This window comes from Dipodomys ordii, unplaced genomic scaffold, assembly GCF_000151885.1.
Source record: "Dipodomys ordii isolate 6190 unplaced genomic scaffold, Dord_2.0 Scaffold102, whole genome shotgun sequence".
NCBI lineage: Eukaryota > Metazoa > Chordata > Mammalia > Rodentia > Heteromyidae > Dipodomys > Dipodomys ordii.
In genome coordinates this window covers 4,465,123-4,488,572 of record NW_012267318.1, presented here as the reverse complement: position 1 = coordinate 4,488,572, position 23,450 = coordinate 4,465,123, and the positions used below count along the sequence as shown (strand labels likewise).

The 23,450-nt window shown below is 43.0% G+C and overlaps 1 protein-coding gene across 1 annotated transcript in view; it reads right to left on the bottom strand.

Annotated features, from left to right (window-relative positions):
* Window positions 1-23,450, bottom strand: part of LOC105993893 — a 119,077-nt gene that overhangs the window by 38,505 nt on the left and 57,122 nt on the right. The window contains exons 12-15 of the mRNA XM_013027266.1: window positions 20,471-20,588; window positions 17,035-17,104; window positions 7,564-7,807; window positions 5,014-5,119 (exon numbers count right to left, since the gene is read on the bottom strand). Coding sequence (XP_012882720.1) covers window positions 5,014-5,119; window positions 7,564-7,807; window positions 17,035-17,104; window positions 20,471-20,588 — 538 coding nt within the window. The remainder of the gene's footprint in view (window positions 1-5,013; window positions 5,120-7,563; window positions 7,808-17,034; window positions 17,105-20,470; window positions 20,589-23,450) is intronic.

The window sequence follows — 23,450 nt, the reverse complement described above, 5'->3', positions numbered from 1 at the left end:
ATGTGGATGAGAACCTAAGGGAGATTGGGTCTCTCAGCTGGATAGAGCTGGCTCTATCATTAACATTGGATCATTACAGTAGACAGAAACCACCTTCTAGTGCCTTTAACCTATAGAGAGCATGGGCTTTATTTCTTATGCTACCCAGTACATCATGCTATCTTCCTTCCAAGAAATAACTTCCTTTGCAGCCGAACTCTAGCTGAGACTAAACAGCCCTCTTTGTGGTTTGTAATGTTAAATTTACAGAAAATAAGTAAAAAAGGAAATCTGAATCTGTCACTTCACTTGCTGTCAGAGAATGCCAGAAAACCAGCAAACTCCTGGAGTGTTTTGTGTTTCACCATGATTTAAAGAACTGAAAGATTTGGGCTGAAAAATCCATTCAAAAGACTGACGACTGTCTGATCAGACCAACTCTAGCTGTTTGGCTCTTACTTGATTAGTTTTTATTTGAGGGGAATAATATATTCAGAAATAACTTACACACCACATTTCCATGATGGAATTTCAATACATTTTTAAATACACATTGGGAAACTGTTCAATGTGCTGGAATCATCACAGGCATGATGCTAATCTTGTAATCATGAGTTTAGATTGGGAGGAAATGGAGAGGCCCTGGGAAAAGCAAATAAGATTGAGGATGTGGTCCCACATACAGAATTATTGTTACCAGAGGACCACAAGTTTTGAAAAGAAAGCCAAGCTCATTAAACATTATAAGCCTGCAGCTTCCTGATTTCAGATGAAACCACTGGATGAAGCTGATTTTCAGAATAAATCAAACACCAAAAATTCATAAATCTTTCCATTGGAATCAAGCTTACTGAGAAGGACTGAACTGAGTCTGGGCTCCAGCTCTATCTGACTATGATTGTGACACCCAAGTTTTCTATAAAGTATCCTCATCCTCCCCAGGAGAAATGACCTGATGAGTTCATGATCCAGGAGCCATATTGGACACACAAAGGACAACCCCATTTCATCACAGGGCCTCAGCAAACCACCTTTGAAGGGCTTTATTTCCCCTCCTCTGCTCATTGCCTCAGTCCTTCCCTTCCCAACTCATCCTGTCCATGGCTTAAAATTCCATCTAAATGCTAATGTTAGAAGCATTTAAATCTGAATCCCTCTAGACTCAGAGCAACTTTGTTCAATGCATCTACAACTGAGCGCCTGATCTTACCCATCTTATTCTCTATTGCATTTTTTTTTTGCTCAGACTCCAAGCCTTGGTGTCATCTTCTGACTATTGGTCTTCTTCCTTAAGAAATAACTTTATTGCAATAAAATTTATATACCACAAAATTCCCATTTTTAATGTGTGTCAATAAACAGACCAGTATTTCCATGAGGTGTCAGCCATGACTACTATCTGATTTTAAAGTATTACACCCCACTTCCCCTCCCCCCCAAATCTATACTCATTGCATCCTTTCCATGCTCTACCTTACCCTAGCCTTTGGCAATTACGAAACCCTTTTCTGTCTCTGTGGCTTGAGTTCTTCATACGAATAAAATAGTAGGTGGTTTTGTGGTTTTGAATAATTCCATCTCTTTATTTATTATAAGTATACTTATTCTTTTTCTTCTTGAGTCAGTTTTTATACTTTGTGTCTTTTTAGAAATGCATATAATTCTTTGTAGGTTGCCAAATCTGTTGGCATTGCAATTGCTGGCATTACCTTAGAATCCTTTTTATTTTTGGAAGGGGGTAATAATGTTCCTTTTCTCATTCTTGATTTTTAGTAATTTGAGTCTTCTCTTTTCCTTCCCTTAATCAAGCTTGATCAAAGTTTATCGATCTGGTTGATGTTCTTATAATGAACCACTTTTCAGTTCTGTTGGTTCTGTCTGTTGTTTTTCTTTTTTGGGGGGTCCGGTCGTGGGGCCTGAACTCTGGGCCTGGACACTGTCCCTCAGCTCTTCAGCTCAAGGCTAGCGTTCTACCAACTGAGCCACAGCACCACTTCCGGCTTTTTGCTTTTTGCTTATGTGGTGCTGAGGAATCGAACCCAGGGCCTCATGCATGCAAGGCAAGCGCTCTACCACTGAGCCACCTTCCCAGCCCTGTCTGTTGTTTTTCTATTTTATTTAATCTCTAATCTTTATTATTTACTTCCTTCAGCTTGCTTTGGGTTTAGTTTGCTCTTCTTTCTCAAGTATCTTAATGTGGAAAGTTACATTGATTTAAAAATCTTCTTTATTTGCAGGGGCCTTTATCTAGAAACCTCTCTGTAAGGATTGTCTTAAATGTAGCCCATAGGTTTAAGTAGTACATCATGTATTTGTGTTTCCTCTCTTACTTCTAGAAGTTTCTCTTCTACATCACTAAATCCTTTTTTCCCTCTTTTTCAATCCATTAATCTAAAACTCTTTGGGCTAGATGTGTTGTGGAATTTGAATGATTTTGAATTTTGGATAGACATATAAGATATAACACCTAGGGGCTGGGAAGGTGGCTCAGTGGTAGAGCGCTTGCCTTACATGCCTGAGGCCCTGGTTTCGATTCCCCAGCACCACATAAGCAAAAAGAAAAAATCTGGAAGTGGCGCTGTGACTCAAGTGGTAGAGCACTAGCCTTGAGCTGAAGTGAGGGACAGCACCCAGGCCCAGAGTTCAGGCCCCACGACTGGACCCCCCCAAAAAAGATATAACACCTAAATGGAGTCTCTGACAGAAACCCCCAGTCAGACACATTTCTGTGGCAAAATCCAAGTGAGATCAAAACACTCAAATAAATTCAAGGAGTCCAAGCTAAGTTCTGTGGCCAAATAAATCTGGCCACAGTTCCACTAATTGTGAAACTGTGAGGAAGGGGTTGTTGATCTGTGTGCTGGCACTACATCCTCAAACAGGCTGCTACAGAAACTTCCAGACTATTCTCCTTGTGTCTGCCCTGAACCTTGATGATCTACTCAAAACCTGGTGTAAGTCATGTCACTCCTATGAATCACAACTCCAAGTAGCATACAAATGCATGACGACAAATGAAAGCCCATATGAAGGCCTGCATGACTCTCCACAATCTACCTCCTCATGCTTTCCTGATTCCCCTCCAATCTCATCTCCTACCAGCCTCCACCTCAGGGTCTTTATGCTTATTGTTTGCATGCCTTCAATTCTGTCTCTCTGTCTCTCTTTCATTTTTAATTTTGCACATAAATGCATAGTGTTTCCCTTCATTTTCCCTCTTGTCATCTTACTGCGGTCATTCCTAAACCAACCTGTAGAAAACACAAAATAATTTTTCCATAATGTTCAGCTCTTTCCTTACTTCCTGCCTAAAATTTCCATGGAATGTTCAGCCCTGAACTTCCTAACTTTATGCCTTACGGTCCTCAGTAGCACCTATCACCACTGAGCATATTTGTTAGTTTATTTTGTAATTCTCTATATGACTTGATCCTCTGGATCATCACCTCCATGAAAACAGGGACTTCTATCACTTCCTTTGTCTTTGAACCTGGACCACTGTTGGCACGTGGCAAGCACTTGGTAGATTTGTAGATGGAATGAATGATACAGGCCTGGATCATTCCTAGGCTCACAGAGTAGGTAAATCTACGGCGTCAGTTTCTAGGGGTGCCAACACCTTCCTATGGGTGACTTAACCAACAAAAAAAGTATTTTCTTCCAGTCAATGATCAAGGAGGCAGTGGAACTGATTTTTTTTTGATGGGGCTGTTCCTTGGCTTGCATGTGGCTACAGTTTTTACTGTGACTTTGTATGCTCACTCCTCAATCTAGATTTTCCTAGTGTCTTTTCATAGGCTTCTAATCATACTGGATCAGAGCCAAATGGACAATCTTTTTTCTTTAAAGGCCCTGTTTCTAAAATACTGCCACGTTCTAGGCACTGAGGATTAGAACTTCAACAGATGAATCTGGAGAAGGGAACACAATTCAACCCTCAATATCCCTCAGTCATTTATGCTCTGAGGGATTAGCAAGCTGGTGTGACATTGGTCTCTTCCCTAAAGTTCTCACTTTAGGATGGATGGCTGGTGAAAACTTGTCCTGTTCATGGAAAAAGGTGATCATAATGATGGATGGAGGATGTAATTAGTGAAACTTCTTTTTGTAAAATCAGAGTGAATTGCAGGGCTGGGGCATAGCGCAAGTGGTAGAGAGCCTGCCTAGTAAGTCCAAGGCCCTGAGTTCACACCTCTGGTGTCATCAAAAACAAAAAGATTGTATTGTGAAAGGCATGAGAGAACCTAATTTTAAAGGTGGACAGAGCTTGTGGTATAAAAATAGGAAGGGAGGCAAGCAAAATGAGATGGTGGTGTTAATTCCTCCACCAGAATGTTTATTACCTTTCAGAAAGGGCCCACTTGCTCTCCATATAGTTTAAAATAAGAAAATATTAAAGGCTGGGCACTTGTGGCTCACTCCTGTGATCCTGGCTACTCAGGAGGCTAAGATTTGAGGATCATGGTTCAAAATCAGCTTGGACAGAAAAGTTCATGAGACTCATCTCCAATTAATCACTAAAAAGCAGGAAATGGAGGTATGGGTCAAGTGGTAGCATGCCAGTTTTGAACAACAACAACAAAAAATCCAAGCCAGAACTAGAAGCCTCAAGTTCAAGTCCAGTACCAGCATACACATGCACCCACACATACACACCCCCACACACACCATATCAGATATTATTACTGATACTAGTAGCATTCTTGTCTTCTTGAGGTTTCTGTTCTCTCTGTAGCTCCCTTTCTCTACCCTGCAATACACAGGAGAGGTATGCACCAGGATGTATTTGGCATGTGTGCATGCAGGGGCCTCCATGCTGGAAGGTCCACTCAGCCCTACACAAAGCACCAGGCATGAAGGCCTGAAGTGTTCAGTTGACTGCAGAGCTCCTCTTCCAGAGAAACTCACACACCTGTGCCCCACAGGGGGAGAGGCCCCTCCAACGGTCCAGGGCAGGGGAGTGCAGGGGAAGGGGTACCTCTCTGTTGAAACTGGCCTAGAGAAGGCATGCATGAAATGTAAAAGGAGACACACCTTGACAGTGTTGTCGATGGACATAGAAAATATTTTGCTGTCCTCCGAGGAGATGTGGATGTAGCTCACAGGGGCCGTGTGGCTTCTCAGCATACCTGTTGGCTTTCTAGAATGGAAAAGGAACCGATGAGCACAATGCAGGTTGGTCTGTACTATCTAAAAATGGAAAACACAACTTGGCTTAGATCTGGCAGTTCTGTTCATCATGGAGGAGGGTTGTGTTTTGGAATCACATGGAGCTATCTTGTGTGATAAACCCATTAGTGCAACAGAACCTAGGGTGTTGTTTCTCTGACTACTGGTGATACCTGTGTAAGAGGACTCCAGCAAGAGCCCAAGCTGGGACTGGAGTGGTGACCATGTCACCTTTCTTTGTGCAGGTGGAGTGAACAGTATTAAAACCTGGGCTTTGCAATAGAAGCTTATGTGAAGGAATCCCAGGACCCTTGCAGAAGCTCAGGGCTGGGTGTGGGAGAAGGAGGAGACAGTGAGAGGCGCAACCTTTTTATAACCAAGAGTTGAGAAAATTGTACAAATGAGAATCTAAAGGAGTAGAAGTGGGTATAGAAGATAATTGTCTTCTTATTATGTATCTGACACTCCGCTGAGTGTTTCAGGTGGATTATTTCATTTTTAATTCTGAAGTGCTATCTGAGGAGGCAGATTTTCTGGTCACCATTATATATGGGGTAACTGAGGCACTAGCATCTGATCAGATTGTCCTTGGCTAGGCAATGGGAGGACAGCAATCAGAGCCCATCTGTCTGTATCATCTTGGCTAACTCCTGCATCCCTGAGAGATGCAGGCTTCTCTTGTGTGTCCCCAGAGTGCTATGCCAAGAATATTATGCCACGTGTGCCATGTGGCTCCTGCCCTGCCCTAACTTCCCACCTCAAGGCAGGAAGGAACTCTCATTTCTCTCTCTTCTCCCCATCTACGGCATATTGTGATAGAAATGACAAAGCTGCCTTTAGACTTCCATTCTTCCATGGCCTCCAGGAAGCCACTGAATTTCTCAGGGCTCCAGCTGCATTGTTGTTTGTAAGTGAAGTTGACACGAGGAGCAGAGACAGTGAAATGTATGTGTTGCACAGGTCTAGGAACAGAGTAGGTGCTTAGTAAAATGGTAGTCATTATTATCACTTAGGAAGTACCCTAGAACATCTGCTCAGCTTGGCTTATCATGAAAAGTCTGTGGCTGATTTCAGAGTCTGATGGCCACACACAAATGGCTATACTATTTGGTACCTTGCTACCCAAATGCCAGGCTTTCCAGAGCAATCTCCAATTTCTTACATCAAGAAATGATCCTTTACTGGGTACTCGTGGCTCATGCCTGTAATCTTAGCTGCTCAGGATGCTGAGATCTGAAGATTGCAGTTCAAAATTAGCCTGGGCAGGAAAGTCTGTGAGACTCTTATCTCAAAAAATTACCAATAAACTATCAAAAAATGTGGGAAGTGGAGCTGTTGCTCCAGTGGTAGAGCACTGGCCTTGAGCAAAAAAGCTCAGGGACAGTGCTCAGGCCCTGAGTTCAAGCCCCATGATAGACACACACACACACACACACACACACACACACACACACACACACACAATCCAGAAATGATACTTCCCTTTTCTGTTAATGCTGCCATATTTAGGCATGATAGCATTGTAAATTGAATAAAACTAAACAATCCACTGAGGGTGCACTTGGGAGTCACCTGATGGAGCTACCTAAAAATACATTGATTACACCTCAAAATCCATAACTGTAGTGCTGATAGGGGTTCAGTGTAAGGACGATAGCAGTCTGCTGAAAGGAATGGTGCTGAGATATGGATGAATGATGGCTTTACAAGACATTTACCGTGTGTGTGTGTGTGTGTGTGTGTGTGTTCATGGGGGAGGAGAGGTAGGGCTTGAATTCAGGATCTGGACAATGTACTGAGCTTTTCCATTAAAGGTTAGTGCTCTGCCACTTGAGCTACAGCTCCTCTTCTGGCTTTTTGCCAGTCAACTAGAGGTGAGTTGCTTGGATGTGTTTGCCTAGGGCTGTCTCCAAACCACAATTCTCAGATCTCAGCTTCCTGAATTGGATTTTGGCATGAACCACTGGCGACTGGCACAAGGCATTTACCTTTGAAATGAAGTGTAATAAAGCTCAAGGAATGAATCTTCAAAGTCCATAAGCAGAAATTTCTTAGGCAGTGTGTATGGAAGATTAATTTTTGGATAGGGATTATTATTCCATTACTGGATCTCCAGTTCTGCTTTTATTATTATTATTATTATTATTATTATTATTTTGGGTCTGGTTGTGGAGCCGGAACTCTGGGCCTGGGCACTGTCCCTCAGCTCTTCAGCTCAAGACTAGCGCTCTACCACTTGAGCTACAGCGCCACTTCCAGCTTTTTCTGCTTATGTGGTGCTGAGGAATCGAACCCAGGGCCTCATGCATGCAAGGCAAGCGCTCTACTACTGAGCCACCTTCCCAGCCCGTCCTGTTCTGCTTTTAATAAGCTTGCTACATCATTGGTACTGTTGACTGGAGAAAGCCAGCTTACCTGGGCATATAGGGATTCCAGACTCTAATGATCCGATCCATGCCACCCGTCAGCAGCAAGTTCTTTCTCTTGCAGAACGAAAACACTTTGACTCCTTTATAGATGTGAAAAACCATTTGATCCCATTCTGCCCGTTTTTGAGGCACGGCGGGAGAGGCCGAGCCTTCCCTGATTTTGACATCTTTTCCCACATGTATCATCTCTTTCATCTTTTGCTTGACATTTGTCGTTCCCAATGTGCACCCTAAAAATAGTCGCAGAAAACAAAACCAGGTTTTCGTTTTGTTTTGTTTTGTTGTGGGGAGAGCGGGCTTGAACTCAGGGGCTCACACTTTTGCTTAGATTTTTTTTTATCAATGTTATCACTCTACCACTTGAGTTACAGTTCTACTTCTGGCTTTTTTGGTGGTTAATTGGAGATAAGAGTCTCATGGACTTTCCTTCCAGGACTGGTTTCAAACCACAATTCTTAGATCTCAGTCTCCTGAGTAGCTAGGATTACAGGCGTGAGGCTTGTGAAATGGTGGGTGGCTGCTCTCCATGGTATGAATCCAGCCAGAGAGTGTAGAGTCATATCTGAATGGCCAGGATGGAATTTCCACATTATCCATGGGCTCTAATCCAAGTCCTGAGCCACCTTGGGTCAATATGTTGATGGTGAATTGAGCTGGTGACCCTGCTCATTTTTCCACAGTGGAAGGGCTATGTTGGGTAGGGTGACTGACTAGTCATTCTGTCCTGCTTTCCTCTACTCCTTTGATATTCAGTAGGAAGGGAAACAGCTTTGAACTTGCAGGTCTGCTGCTGTCAAGCAGAGGGGAAGGCAGATTGATAATTACACAAGATGACAGGGTGAGCTCAAGAATCTAGGTGAGCACTCTAAGTATCAAAAATAAAAATTACAAACAAAACAGCACTTGCAGCTCAGAGAACAGTCTGACATGTTTGCCCTTCTTGTGACCCAAAACTTCTAAGCAGGTGTATCACTTCATTTTTTATTTTATTTATTAATTTTTTCAAGTAAGGGAGAGCAGCCAATTCATTTGCACTATCTCTCGTGTTCTATTTCAATAGAGCCAGACAGAGATACCGGTTTATATGGTTGTCATAGAAACTGAGAGCATAGTGCTTCTCCAAGGTCTGAAGGAAGATGAAAAGTTTAAGCAATTGCCATGGAAACCTAAAACAGATTCAAGGCACACTAACATACAGGCAAATCTTCAGGGGCTGGGGTCCTGATGGGACATTAATTCTGATAGTCCAGTGTGCCACTAGTAACAGGATGACTAAGGTGACACCAACATACTTATGAGCTAATAGCATACCATGAGTTGTCACCCCCTGAAGATCAGACCTTTAATCTGTCTGAATCATGTTAGATATGGAGACTTCTCTTGCCTATTCTTTACTGTACTGTATCCCTCTTTTCTATCCTAGTTTCCACAGACTGGCATTGCCCATGGATCTGTGGTCACAAAATCAGCCCACAGTTACCATTTGCAAAACACAACACACTCAAAGCCCAGCCTTGATTTCCCTGTGACTTTGACCAATATAATGTCCCCTTTGCTTATTATATATTAATTACAAAAACTGATGCAAGGGTATCCAGTGACTACTGGTTCACACCTATAATTCTAACTACTCAGAAGTCTGAGATTTAAGGATCATGATTCAAAGCCAGTCTGAGCAGAAAAGTTCGTGAGACTCTTATCCCTCGTTAACCAGCAAAAAGCCAGAGTGGAGATGTCCCTCAAATAGAGCTCCAACTTAGAACAGAAAAGGCCAAAGGAGGGACACAAAACTCTGAGTTCAAGCCCTAGTCCTGGCATGCGCTCGCACACGCGCGTGCACGCACACATACACACACACACTCACACACACACATGAATCAAGAGACTTGGCTAAATAAACAACAGTGCTAAATGGAACTTTAAACTTAAGAAGTCTGTAGGCATTCATATTTTCAGTTACAGTTTTCCTTGCACAGGGTAAATGCAAAGGAGAGCAGGAAATAAGTAGCTGACTATATGCCAAGTTTTGGAGTTCAGGAGGACATAAAAGAGGATCTTTTCTCTGTGTGCCAGGGGGCTTGAACTCAGGGCTTAGCTTTTGTTTAGATTTCTGGTTCATGGCCAGCACTCTACCACTTGAACCACATGTCTACTTCCAGCTTTTTGCTGGTTAATTGGAGATGAGAGTCAAATGAAACTCATAAGAACAATAATGTTGATTTGGGGGCTAGTCTTTGCTATAACTTGGGTATCTAAGGCTTGAGAAATATTTGTTTGATGGAATCACAGCAGTTGGGAACTGTAAGCAATTTCATTGGCCTCTCTTTTCTTGATACAAGAAGGAGGAAGGATGGACAGGCCTCTTTCGGCAGAATGAGGACCTGGTGAATGTGAACTGGAGGGATCATCCTTTAGAGCTCTATCAACTTTCTTATTGTACTGGTGTTTCCTGTAACTGTGACAAAACACCTGAATCTATGTACTTAGGAAGTAAACAGGTTACTGTAGCTCACAATTTTAGAGACTGAAAACCCAAGATGAGGCATTCCATTTCTTACATTCTGAGGGGACAGCACAGCCTGGTGAAAGGCATCACAGTGGGGGTACATGTGAGAGATCAATTACATGTAAGAGATTACATGTATGAGATCACATGGTGAAATCACATGTGAGAGATCGTGTCTAGAGACAGGAATAAGAATGGGGAAGGGCCCGTCCTGCTCTTTGTCTAACAGCTTGATCTTAGGAACTAATCAGGGTCTTATGAGAACTGCATCAATCCCTTCCAAGGTGATGTACTAATCACCTATCCACTTCCCATTAGGCCCCTCCTCCTCAAAGGATCCTGGGTCTCTCAACATTAGTATCTTGGGGACCAAGTCTTCAGTACCTGAGTCTTTATAGGACACACTCAAATCACATCCAAACCATAGCTCCTAAGTGAGCTGGAAGGAAAACAGGAACCCACATTACAGGGCTGTTAAAAAGTGAGCCAGGGCTAGAAGTCCCTGTTCTTTTCCCTGAAGGCATTGCTTTTCATCTGCCCAAACAAATACTGAGGCTGCTTCAGCCTCCAAAAGCTAAATCTCAATTTCTTAGAATTTAAACCCATCAGTATTCTAGAAAACCAAATCCCCGAGTTCCAAGAAAGTCTAATGGAAGTCCTTAATAAAAGTAACCACCACACATTTCTTTTTAACCCTTTGATGATTTAACTGTAGTAAATCAGACATTTATAAAGGAAGCTTTATTTGAAAGATGATGTGAGTTCTCAGGCTATGAATCAGGGAGCTGGAAAGGGCCTTCAGGAAGATCGCTGTGAAGAAAGGATCAAGGTGGTATTTCACAGGAAGCTGAGACCTTGGCATAAGCATTATTGATTTTCCATGATGTTCTGTGCCAAATGAAATTAGATTTTGAAGGATTAAGAAGAGGAAACTCAGATTTCAGCTTTTCTGGAGACTTAGAAAGGCCCAGACCCAGCTCTATTGGAAGGCATCATAAAAGAAATGGCTGGCATGCTTACATGAGTGATAACTAATGAACCACTGCAAAGGGTCTTAATATGGTTTACAGGTACCTTGCTTGGTGAACTACAACCAGCAACCCCTTCCCTTTTATGCTATGATTGGGACTTGAACTCAGGGCCTCATACTTACACTTAGCCTTTTCCCTCAAGGATGGTGCTTTACCTTGAGCCACAACTCCACTTCCAGTTTTTGGTGGTTAATTGGAGATAAGAGTCTCACAGACTTTTCTTCCTAGGTTGGCTTTGAATCATGATCCTCAGTTCTCAGCCTCCTAAGTATAGGCTTACAGGCATGAACTACCAGCTCCCAGAAGACACTCAATCCTTAAAGTCCAAGGTGGAATGTGGGATGGTGCAGGAAGGAGGAGGTAAAAAGGGACACAGGTGGGTAAAAGGTACATGTTGCTTAGCAACAACACGCTCCTGAGAACTGCATCCTTAGGTATTTCCTTGGGAGTATAGGGCGATCACTCCACATGGTATCTTGAAGTCACTGAGAGATGTAGAGTGCAGCTTCTAGGAGAGCATGCATGCCATTTAAAGTAAATATTTTATAAGTAGGAGGAATTTGTGATAAAAGTAACAATAAAAGTGAAGTCTAACAAACATCAAAGCCTTCCTCTCACGATCAGGTATTATATGCTGGTTAGCTATACCGGCACACTCTCACTTTTATACAACATGGTGCAGGAAGCTGTTCACAACACCATCACAACAGCTCCAACATGACAGCTTTATCACTGCAGCTACCTGACAACTGTTCCATCACATGTAGCTTCATCGTGACAGCTTCATCAAGGAGTCTACATGACAGCCTGATTACAGCTTCATCATGACAGCTACGTAATGATAGCTCCATCCTGACAGCTTCATCACAATAGCTTCACTAACGCTACACCATGACAATTACATGACAACTGCTTCATCATGGCAGATGAATTACAGCATCCATTACAGCTTCATCATGACAGGGCCCTCAAGATAGCTATAGCATGACAGCTCCATAGCAATGGTTCCATCACCACAGCTTCATCACGACAATGTCATTACAGCTTCATCATGACAGATCCATCAAGACAGCTCCATCACAGCTCCATAACAATAGCACCATCACTGCAGCTACAGGACAACAGCTCCATCATGACAGCTATGATGTCTCCAGGTACTAGGACATACTGTTGCACACGTGGTTCATCCTGGACCAGGCTCATGGTAACCTGTAACATGGCTCATGCCTGCCCACAACTCAGGACTTACTTCATCACTTCTTTTTCCTGCCTGTTGTGTGGGCTTGGCAGCCAGCACACATACGAGTGTGTTTTGGGGTTCTTCACTGGCTCATTTTCAAAGCACCTGAGGTTATTCAGGTCTGCAAGAAGTCCAATCAGAGCTCACTAGGCAGCAGCTCAGACCAATTATACTGGCAATATCAACTTCTTCAATAACCAAGGGATGATGATCACATCTTTCCTCTGGGCACAAAGACTTGTTCTGTTTCAAGGCCAGAAGTTCCTTATGCTCAGAGCTGGTGGCTCATTTCCTACCATCCCTGGTAGGAAATGTTCATGGACTCTTATCTCCAATTATTCACCAAAAAACCCGGAAGTGGAGCCATGGATCTAGGCTTTCCTAGACCTGTCCTATGCTGTCCTGATGACCTAGGTAAAAACCTTAGATCTAGATCCTAGACCTAAGGGGTTTTACCAACCCAAGCCCAATGATGTTAGGTGGTCCACTGCCTTGAAGTTGGTAGGACTGGAATCCAGATTCAATCTCAAACTTTCCAGCGAAGGGACCTGCTCAGCAAACTTGCCATTGCTATGTTTTCATCTATAAAATGGGGATGCGTACTATTCACACTTTCCTTTACCGCTGTTCTGATCCAGTAGGGTAGTACATGTGGTTGAATCTTCATCTTGGCTGCAAATCAAAGTTACTACAGAGCATCTGAGCAATGCAGATGCCCTGACTATATCCCTGTGAATCACATGTCCCTGTCTAATCACTGTGGGGACTTTCCAAAGTGGCAAGACCTAGGTTTTATCGCTGACTAATTAAGTCAAACTCTCTGAGGGTAAAACTCAAGTAACCAGATTTTGTAAAGTCCCACAGGTGGTTCTAATGGGTACCTCAAACAGAGAACCACTGGAGAATCTGAGATTGCTTTAAATTACTAAGTGTCAAACCATAAAAGCAACCACCATCACGATGGACTTGAAAATTAGAGATAACCATAGTGATGATGCTTAATTGGATAGGGCTTCTAACACATTCTCAAGAGCTTCACAAAGTAATTATGAAATTTAATGAAGTAAGCATAAAGTGTTAAGAAGGTATTCAAGGTATTAAACATTAATGTTAAACTGGGCATGGATGGCTCTCATCTGTATTCTTAGCTACTAAGATGGCTGAGATATGGAAGATCAAGATTTGTGGCCGGCTTGGGCTGACTATTCTCCAGAATAATCAGCAGAAACCTGGGCTAGTGGTGGCTCCAGTAGTAAAGCATCAGCTGAGCAAACCCAAGCCAAACAAGCATGAGGCCTTGATGCTAATTAAGCCTCATTATCTGAGAAAATGAAATGTTTGTATTCTCATGATTCCACAGTATGAGGGTAGAGCTTCTGCATTGGTCAGCTGAAACAATCAGCTTAAAAGGAGATGTGGGCCACAGTTAAAGGTTTCACTCCACAGTTTTTGGGCTGTGGTGATCAGAACAGCACAGTAGGGTTGGGGATTTCCGGTGGAATAAAGAATAAAAGAGGAAGCAGCAGGGATAAAATAAACCCTCCAAGGCCACACCCCTCATGACTTACTTCCTCCAATGAGGTCTCACATCCTAAAATTTCTCCTACCTCCCAATAGCCCATGAAGCTATGAGCCCGTCAAGGAAGTCATCCACTGATGAGGTTGGAGCCCTCTTGGTCCAAACCTCAGAGCACTGCTGCAGTGGGGACCAAGCCTGTCCTGCATAAACTTTCAGAGGATGTTTCAGATTCAAATCATATTGTGGTTCCAGTGCTGGGCCTCCCCTTTCGTACTTTGTGACTTGTGAAGCAGTCACTCTTTACTGCTTTCTGTCATTAGTAAATCTCCCTCCTGTCCCTACTATGGGAAGCATGCTCCCTTTATACTACTCCTGCAGCATGATGGGCACTACCAGACTTATTATGGTTTTGATGGGACAACATATATGAAGAAGTAACTTAAGGGAGAAAGTGTGTGTGTGTACGCGCGTGCACACGCACGTGCATGTGTGTATGGGACTTGAATTCAGGACCAGGACATTGTCTCTTAGTCTTTTTTGTTCAATACTGATGTTTTACCACTTGAGCCACCACTGCTCTATATCTGGATTTTTAGTAGTTTATGGTAGTTAAGAGTTTTGTGGACTTTGCTGCCTGAGCTGATTGTGAACCTTGACCCTCAGTTCTCAGCCTCCTGAGTAGCTAGGAATGCAGGTATGAGCCACTGGCACCTGGATTAGAAAAGGATTTATTTTGACTACTGTTTTGGAAGGTTTCTGGTGGCTTGTTGGGCTCCATTGCTTTTATGTCTGTTCCAAGGCAGAAACATTATGAGGGAAGAGCATGGGGAAGGAAAGCTGCTCACTAAGTGGCAGCCAGGAAGCAAAGAGACAGGAAAGGCCAAGACAAGATAGTTCTCCTCAGGCCTCATCTCCTAATACCCCATACAGTGTGAATTCACCAGTGGAGGAAGCCACTGATGATGTTGGTATTCTTATAATACAATCACCTCCTAATTCTCCAATGTGGGGCTGCTTTGCTCCCCTGCCCTTCCTGTGTTAGATTAGACATCTCAAACCCTTTCTTTAGCTTAATTCAGTTTTTAGTTTAGGATTTCTATTGTTGTGGTAAAAGAAAAGATCTGAGCAGTGCTGTAACTACTCTGTAAGGTGAGAGGAAGAGCTGGATTTGTGGGCTATGAGCCACAGATTGTTATGGACACAAAATACAATGTGCAGAAGGTGTAGGTTGGAGCCTCATCTTAAGGAAGTATTCCAGTTAGGAAGCTCCAGGGACAGGCAGAGGCTGCTTCTATTTCAGATGATGAACTGGAATCTGGGGAATGGCGTAACATAAAGACATTAGATTCCTGCCTCAAATTTGGACCAGTCTGACCTCTTAAAGTACATCCAAGGCCAGGATGTCAAGTCTTCAGTTTCTTCCAGACCAATGACCTTCCCCCACATTGCATCACACGGAACCACCCATTCACCCTAAGTTCAGCTTGATCAAGTCTATTCATAATTGTAGCTGCTCACTGGAGAACTATGGTTTGACTATGTCCCTCATAAAATTAAATGTGTTAGAATCTTACCCTGAGCACATTGGCTCATTCCTATACTCTCAATTACTAGGGTGGCAGAGATCAGGAAGATCAAAGCCAGTTAGGGGACTCCATCTCAATGAGTCAGGTATGGTGGTATATATGTATGATTCCACCTACGTGGGAGGCCACAGGTAGGGATATTGTGGTCTGAGTGAGGCTTTCCCTGGGCAAAAACGTAAGACCCTATCTAAAAATTAACAAAAGCAAAGAAAGAGAAAAAGGCTGCAAGTGTGGTTAAAGAAGTAGAGTGCTTGCTTAGCAAGTGCAAAGCCCCGAATTCAAAGTCAAATAGTGAGATTCAAAGAGAAATAGTGAGATTGGTCTTAACAAAGGTGTTTAGTTCGTTGCTTTCTTGGGAGAGGCCAGTTCTTTGTACTGGAGTTTGAACCCTGGGCCTCACACTTCCTGGGGACTTGCTTATCTAGTCGGCACAAGCTCACTTCACCATGCCTATACCCTGGCATTTGCTCACTTTTAAGAAACAGAGTCTAGAAGGTGTCTCTGTCCAGGCTGGCCTCTTACCTCGATATTCCAGATCTAACCCTCCTTTGTGGTTTTGATTTCAGGAGAGAGCCACCAGTACCTGGCTGGGAGAGGTCATTTATAACACCAATGGTTTTGTTATAAAAGTGAACTCTTCTGACCTCAATCAATGCAGCATGAAAGCCCTCTCTAGAATCTGTTGCTCCTACTCTTGGGCTTCCCAACTTCCTGAACCATGTTTCTAATACTGTTTTTCTTTTATAAGTTACCTAGTCTGTGGCATTCTGTGATAGCCTTAATAAATGAACTAAGATCTTGGGGGCATCCTTAAGACTGAAGGGTGAATGGGAAGCTGAGCGTTTACTTGTCCTTCTTGAGATTCACCAGCTCCCAGACTTTCTAAGTGTTGGATCATCATGCTTTTTTAAAAAATATATCATTTATTGTTATTAGTAAAGTGTTATACAGAGGGGTTGCCATTTCATAAGTCAGATAATGAGCACATTTATTTCTTCCTTTTTTTGAAAATGTCAATCTTTCATGTTTTTTAAACTCTTCAATTCCTACATTCCATTTCTTGAGTATGCCCCCATTAGGATGGTTTTATGTTGGATTCCTATTCAGTGAAAATCATGTGGTATCCATTCAACAGGGAGGTTGACATTGATTTGAGTGAATTTGTTCATATTTCAGTTAAACATGTATGATTCAAGCTCCTAGTGTCTTCTCAATCTCTCTGTTAGGTCTTCTCTCTCTATCTCTCTGTCTCTGTCTCTGTTTCATTGTCCCTATGTCTCTGTCTCTGTTTCTCTCTGTCTGTCTTTGACTCTCTGTCTGTCTGTGTCTATCTTTCTCTGTTTCCCTCTATCTTTGTCTCTGTCACTTTGTCTCTGTCTCTGTTTCCATCTTTCTCTCTCTAGCTGGCTCATAGTGGACTTAGAAAACTAAAGCTAAACCAAGCAGATGCAATGTCTGTTTTGAGCCTTCTCAGGACACTAGCAGTGTGCGATGCCTCCTGCAATGCAGAAACTATAAAGTTGGAGGACCTTGAAGGATCCCACACCCAGAAAGAGAACATGGTCCACACAGTACCTATTACTAGAGCTGTGGGCTCGTGGTTGGAGCTGGAAATGATGGCTTTCATAGAGTCATAGTAGTTCAGCTAGAAAAAAAAAAGAAAGACAGAAAGCATTAATTAAAACGATGATCACTCACCAGGTCAAGGAAGAATACCTGACAATGTTTCAAATTTTCCTTTGGAGACAGACTTCCTGATGGAGAAAGGAACCATTTGTGCAGACATTAAGAACATTGTTCAGAGCATGCTCTCTCGTGGGCAGACATGTGTAGGTGGCCTGGTACAGCACAAAGCCTGTGGCAAGATCTTCCCTGTACACTGCTCAAGGCTGACAGCAGAACGAACAATTCCTGGGCATCCTGTCTCACAGACCAGGCTCTAAGTCCTCCTGCCAGCTTCAGATGGTTCTGAGAAAATCTGCAGCCCGTAGAACTGCAGGGTTTACAGAGAAAACAAGTATCCTTCCCTCGAAATCATCCAGAAATTGGAAACAGCGCTGAGCATCAGATTGAGAAGTAGAGACATTATTTTTCCCCTTTCTTTTCTTGGAAATGGAAAGCTGGGCTGTAGATGGTGTGTGGGGGTTGAGGAAGCAGGGTTTATGGGCAGGGGCAGTTGGAATCAGACTCAGATGAAAGGCACCAGATTTGGTGGGAGTTGAGTTTCCTTTCCAGCCACCTTCTTGCACAGTGAACAACCTTATTAAAAATAGGAGCAAATAAGCCAGGTTCACACCTGTGATCCTCGCAATTGAGGAGATTTGGAGGATTGCAGTTCAAAGCCACCCCAGATAGGAAAAATCTAAGAGACTCTACCTCCAATCCACCAGCAAAATGGTGGCTTGGTGGTGTGGTTCAAGTGGTAGAGCACCAACCATGCACAAAAAGGATGAGCAAGAATGAGAATTTGAGGTTACGTGTTCAAGCCCCACTACTATCACATGCGCACACATAGACACATGCATGTACACACATTCAGGTATGAGCAGGTAGCCAAAAATGGTGTTGCATATCTTTAATACCAACTACTTGAAAGGCAAAAGGCAGGAAGACTGGAGGTTCATGGCCAGCCCTATCCAAAAAAATTAGTGAGATACCAACTTAACAAATATGCCATGTCATGAAGTTATACACCAGTGGTACCTGCTACTCGGGTAGAAATGAAAGGTTTGTGTTCCAAGGCCAACCTGGGTAAAGTTCACATGAGACACTACCTGAAAAGCAAACTAAAGAAAAGAAAAGCAAAAGGGACCAAGGGCTGGTGGCTCATGCCTGTAATCTCAGGAGTCTGAGAACTGAGGATTGCAGTTCAAAGCCATCCCATGCAAGAAAGTCCATGAGACTCTTATCTTCAATTAACCACCAGAAAATGGCACTGTGATTCAAAGTGGTACAGTGCTAGTCTAGCACAGAAAGAGCTCAGGGACAGAGACCAGACCCCAAGTTCAAGCCTCATGACTGACAGAAAAAGGGCAAGAGGGATATGAGGCTCAAGTGGTAGAGCATCTGTCTTGCAAAGCATAAGGTTCTGAGTTCAAAGACTTCCAGTGCTTTCTCCCAATGATGTTGACACAGATCTCCCCACCTCAACCCTCTATAGAAGGTCACCCCTTGGGCAGCACAGCTTCTGTTCCTTCTACCTTCTGGGTTACAGATGGATGAAGAGGAAAGCAAAAGGTAGGCAAACTGGGATTAGAACCTGTGTATAAATTCTAATCTGAACCAAACCTTGCATATCCAACAAGAAGTAAGGCTCCTTTTTTCTCAATGGACAAGCAGAAATGGGCTGGAAGAATCTTATCAAGTGACAGGAGTTTTCTAAGACTGACTCACAGTGATAATTGTATAGCTCATAAGCTTACCAGCAATAAGCTGTGCATGAGAGATGAATTTATGTACATTATAGTTCCTAAAGCTAAAAAAAAGAGAGAAATTTATTCCAACTTCCCTCAAAAAGTGTTTTCTTTTTGTGCTGAACTATTCGATTTGTCAGTGCTGAGGGTCAAACCCAGAGCCTTGCATATGCCAGGAAACTACTTCAGAGAAGTATGCCTTGCCCTTGGGTTTTTAAGACAGAGTCTTCCTGTGTAGTTCAGGTTGGTCTTGAACTGGTGGCCCTCCTGCCTCCTTCTCCTATACAATAGGCGGCATTACAGGCATGCATCTCACCTCCATGCCTGACCTCTTTGTGCTTTCCTAATTACTCTTTGCTTCTACTGTGGGATTGGCATTTGCTTTCCTGTTTGTGTTTGAAACTTGGTTGGTCTTTATTTTCAGACAAATGCTATTTTCCTTTTTCTCTCTCTTTGTTTCTATTTATTTTTAGTGCCAGTACTGGGGCTTACTGCAGGGCCTCAGCACTGTTCTTTAGCTTTTTCCCTTGAGGCTAGCCTTCTACCACTTGAGCCGCATTTCCACTTCCAGCTTTTTGCTGATTAATTAGAGATAATAGTTTTCCAGGTTTGTCTGTCTGGGTTGTTTTTGAACTCAGCCTCTGATTTCAGTCTTCTGAGTACCTAGGATTACAGGCGTGAGCTAATGCTATTTTCTTAGTCCAATTTTTCTTCACATACATTTTTCTGTTTTTACTCATCAGGTAAGTTTGTTGTGTTTTCTATTTTTCCCCCTCACTCAATAATAGCTCTTAACATTCTTTTCTTTTTCTTTCTTTTTTGGGTCCGGTCGTGGGTCCTGAACTCTGGGCCTGGGTGCTGTCCCTCAGCTCTTCAGCTCAAGGCTAGCGCTCTACCACTTAAGCCACAGCACCACTTCCAGCTTTTTTCTTTTTGCTTATGTGGTGCTGAGGAATTGAACCCAGGGCCTCAGGCATGGAAGGCAAGCGCTCTACCACTGAGCCATCTTCCCAGCCCCATCTTAACATTCTTTCTTTAAAGAAAGTTGTTAGTTTTGACGGTTCTCTACTTAGATTAAGCCTGATGTATTTAGGAAGGGGAAGAGTGGAGGTCAAGAGCCTGTGCTCCTCCATGGAGATGTGACATCATCACTGGTGTAGACTGAGGCGTTCTGCTCTGCACCTTGTCCTGAGTTCTGTCTATGGGCGGCACATCCTCTCTGCATTTGATTTCTAGGCTCTTTTAACATTAAGGATGCGCCTTGCTTTCTCATGAATCGGACAAACATCCTTTCAGTTTTTTGGAATCCATGGTGGATTCAGTCTCCATTCATGGATCCTAAGAGACTGGCTACTTGAGCAATCACAGCAGGAAGCTCACATTCTAGAAGCTTCACCAGCTTCTAGAAACTGTTCACTATGATGCTTTGCATTTCAGGCAATAATTCATTTTATATTTGTTTTGAGCGAGGTTGATGGATTTACCTCCAGGCCAGTGATGACTTACTACATACTTATTTGATTGCTTGGGTGAGTTACCTGCAGAGAGTGGCAAGGGCAGCCTGCTTTACTTTTAATTATCATTTCGGCTTGTTTTACCTGAGTAACCCAGTCTCCATGCACTTTCCATCGGATGTAGTTTACATTTGGAGAGGTGAGAGTGGTGCGAATAGTAATGGTTGGCATGTTGTCGACTTTGGGCATCTTCTTCCAAGTTCTAAGGAGGAAAGACATAAAGACCTCAAATGGTAAGAACAGCTGGAGCTCTGGCTTGCTGCTTCTTCCAAGCAGCAATTTTCTTTCCTTGGACCATCTTTCCAGTTGGCATTTCCCTCAGACCTCCTCTTTTTACTTCCAATTGTCCCATTCCCCAAAGCCTTACCAAGCCCCCCTTGTAGGGACTTGGCTGAATATACCAGGCCATCTGAACACCCTCTATAAAAGTGGAGCATGGAGCTGCTGTTCCCTGCCCACGAGGTGTATTTTATAGCCTGAAGGCATAGGTGCTTCTTTTAGAGCCTCATGAGTCCTGGGAAGGAGCAAGGGCTCAACAAATCCTGATTGGATGAGAACTCCCCGTACCACTCTTGGTATGTCCTAGCCAGGGCCTGAGCAGCCTTGTAGCAGAAGATAGGCGCTTTCCTAAAGAACAGAAGCTTCCTCAGAACCATTATGCCTAAAGGCAGGAGAAGGCATGTGAGCTCACATGCTCCAAAAACTCTGGAATTATTGAAAGCTACCTTTTGATTGGATCCCCTATCTCGGAACTTAGGGGCAGAAAGGACTCCTGATAGGCTGGAGGCTAGAGCAACACAACTCAGGCCATAGCATTTGGCAGCTGGAGCCCACTGGGAACAAGATGGGCATTTCTTCTTGAATCATTTCTCCTCTCCATGTCAGAGCCAGTCCTAGCCACCATCTTCTATCCTTAACTACCTAGCCAGGGAGTCCTTACTTCCCATCACTGGGGGCTCTAGGTTGGGAAGGAATAGAGGCTTGCATTTAGTTCTAAAAGCGCAAGACTGGCCCCTTCTCAGGCTCTCTGTCTTGTCACACAATCCCTCCCTCTCATACACACTCTGCCACATCATTAAAAAGTGATGAAGCTCAGAGAAGGAGGCTGTGACATACTGTCTGGGCTTCTAGCTTTCAAAACTGAGCTGAAGGAACCTCTTGCTTTCTAAAATTCCCAGACTGAAGAATTTTGACAAAGCAATGGAAAAAAAGACTAATATACCAACAGGTAGCCTATAGCTGGCTAACGAGATAAAGCAAAAACCAACAGAGGGACTCAGAAAAGTTCTTTTCCATGAAAAATATGTGAAATTTGGTGATTCAGTCTCTCAATATCACCAGCTCCCCCATTTCTCAAGTGTGTGTATGGGTGGGGGTGTCTGTTTCTATTTCACCTCTCATCTGGATAAAGATTCTCAGTTCCTAGTGCGACATTCATGCACCACTGTCTTTTGTTTGATCCAGCCTTGCTAGATTTTCTCACATCCTAAAGGAATGACAGGAGCAGGTGGAGGGAGTCAAGTTCTATCCAAATAGATTTGTCAGGTTCTCTTACATCTTTGAGACACTTTTCCAACAGGCCCCTCTCTGCCTGATCAAGTCCTTTACTTCTGTTTTATTTCCCACACAAGCTCCTGCAACCTCTTCTCACTAGCCAAAAAGAAAGAAGTGGTCATTTAAAATTTAAAAGTGTTCCCTGGAGTTCTATCTCTTGGAATATAAATGCTCTTTTCAAATCAGTTATCTTTGACTCTGATCACCATCTCCATCTCCTTAATTCTATAATAGTCTGGCTTTGAACTTTATCATCTTTCTTCCTGGAAATGGCCAGTCTACTTGGAATATTCATTTCTCAGGGGATTCTAGAGAGGGTACTAAAGAAAGAGAGAGTTCTACTTCTGCTCAATCCAAGTTAGAGAAGATGTCTACCAGGACTCTTTTCACTGAGAATTCTTTGAATTAACCACTTCATTATATTATGCATAATCTGAGCTCAGAGCAGTGCTCAAATCCAAATATCTCCGAGAATATGTGGTGATTTTTTGTTTATTTCATCTCCCCCATATAGCTTGAATGTTTTTGTGGAGAAAAGTCTAGAGGAAGAAATGACCTTTGGCCGAGCATTTATCTCTCCTGGTTCAGTCATCAGAAAATTACAAGTGACAAGAAATCAGCTTGTAGGAACTGCCTTCTAGTACCTTTACAGAACCATAGAAAGGGATTAAGAATTCTCTTTTGATTGTAATGCATCCAACCAATACGTTAAAACATTTCTGAAGATAAGAAAAGTTAGTCCATAGTCAGGTGCCAATGGGTCATGCCTGGAATTCTAGCTACTCAAGAAGCTGAGACCTGAGGGTTGTGGTTCAAAGCTAGCCAGATCAGGAAAGTCTGTGAGACTTTTATCCACAATTAACCACCAAAAAGCCAGAAGTAGAGGAATGGCTCAAGTGGTAGAGCACTAGTCTTGAGTGAAAAGTCTAAAGTACAGTATCCAGACCCTGAGTTCAAGCCCCAGTATTAGCACAAGAAAGAAAGAGAGAAAGAAAGAGGGGAGAGGAAAGAAGGAAGGAGGGAAGGAAAGAAGGAAAGAAGGAAGGAAGGAAGGAGGGAGGGAAGGAGAGAGAGAGAAAGGAAAGGCAGTCTTCAAAATCAAACTAGAATGGACTATATTAGATAAGACAAATAAACAAGGAACACTCATGCAAGGCAAAAAGACTATTTTCTGAAGGACATTCCTCACCACTTTCTCAAGCATAAATCAATCATTAAAGGTTGAATGATAGATGTGACAGAGGTTGGTAGGGACAGTATAGTGTAAATGAACTTAACATTATACTGTGAACTACTGCTGACTGAATAATGTGTCAGAAAATAAAGCTTGCCTAAAATTATATTTGGTCAAGGGAAAAATAAGATGTCAACAAAGTTACTTTTTCCACTGATGATAAAAAGAATCATCATCGGGCTAGGAAGGTGGCTCAGTGGTAGAGCACTTGCCTTGCATGCTCAAGGCCCTGGGTTCGATTCCTCAGCACCACATAAGCAAAAAGAAAAAAGCCGG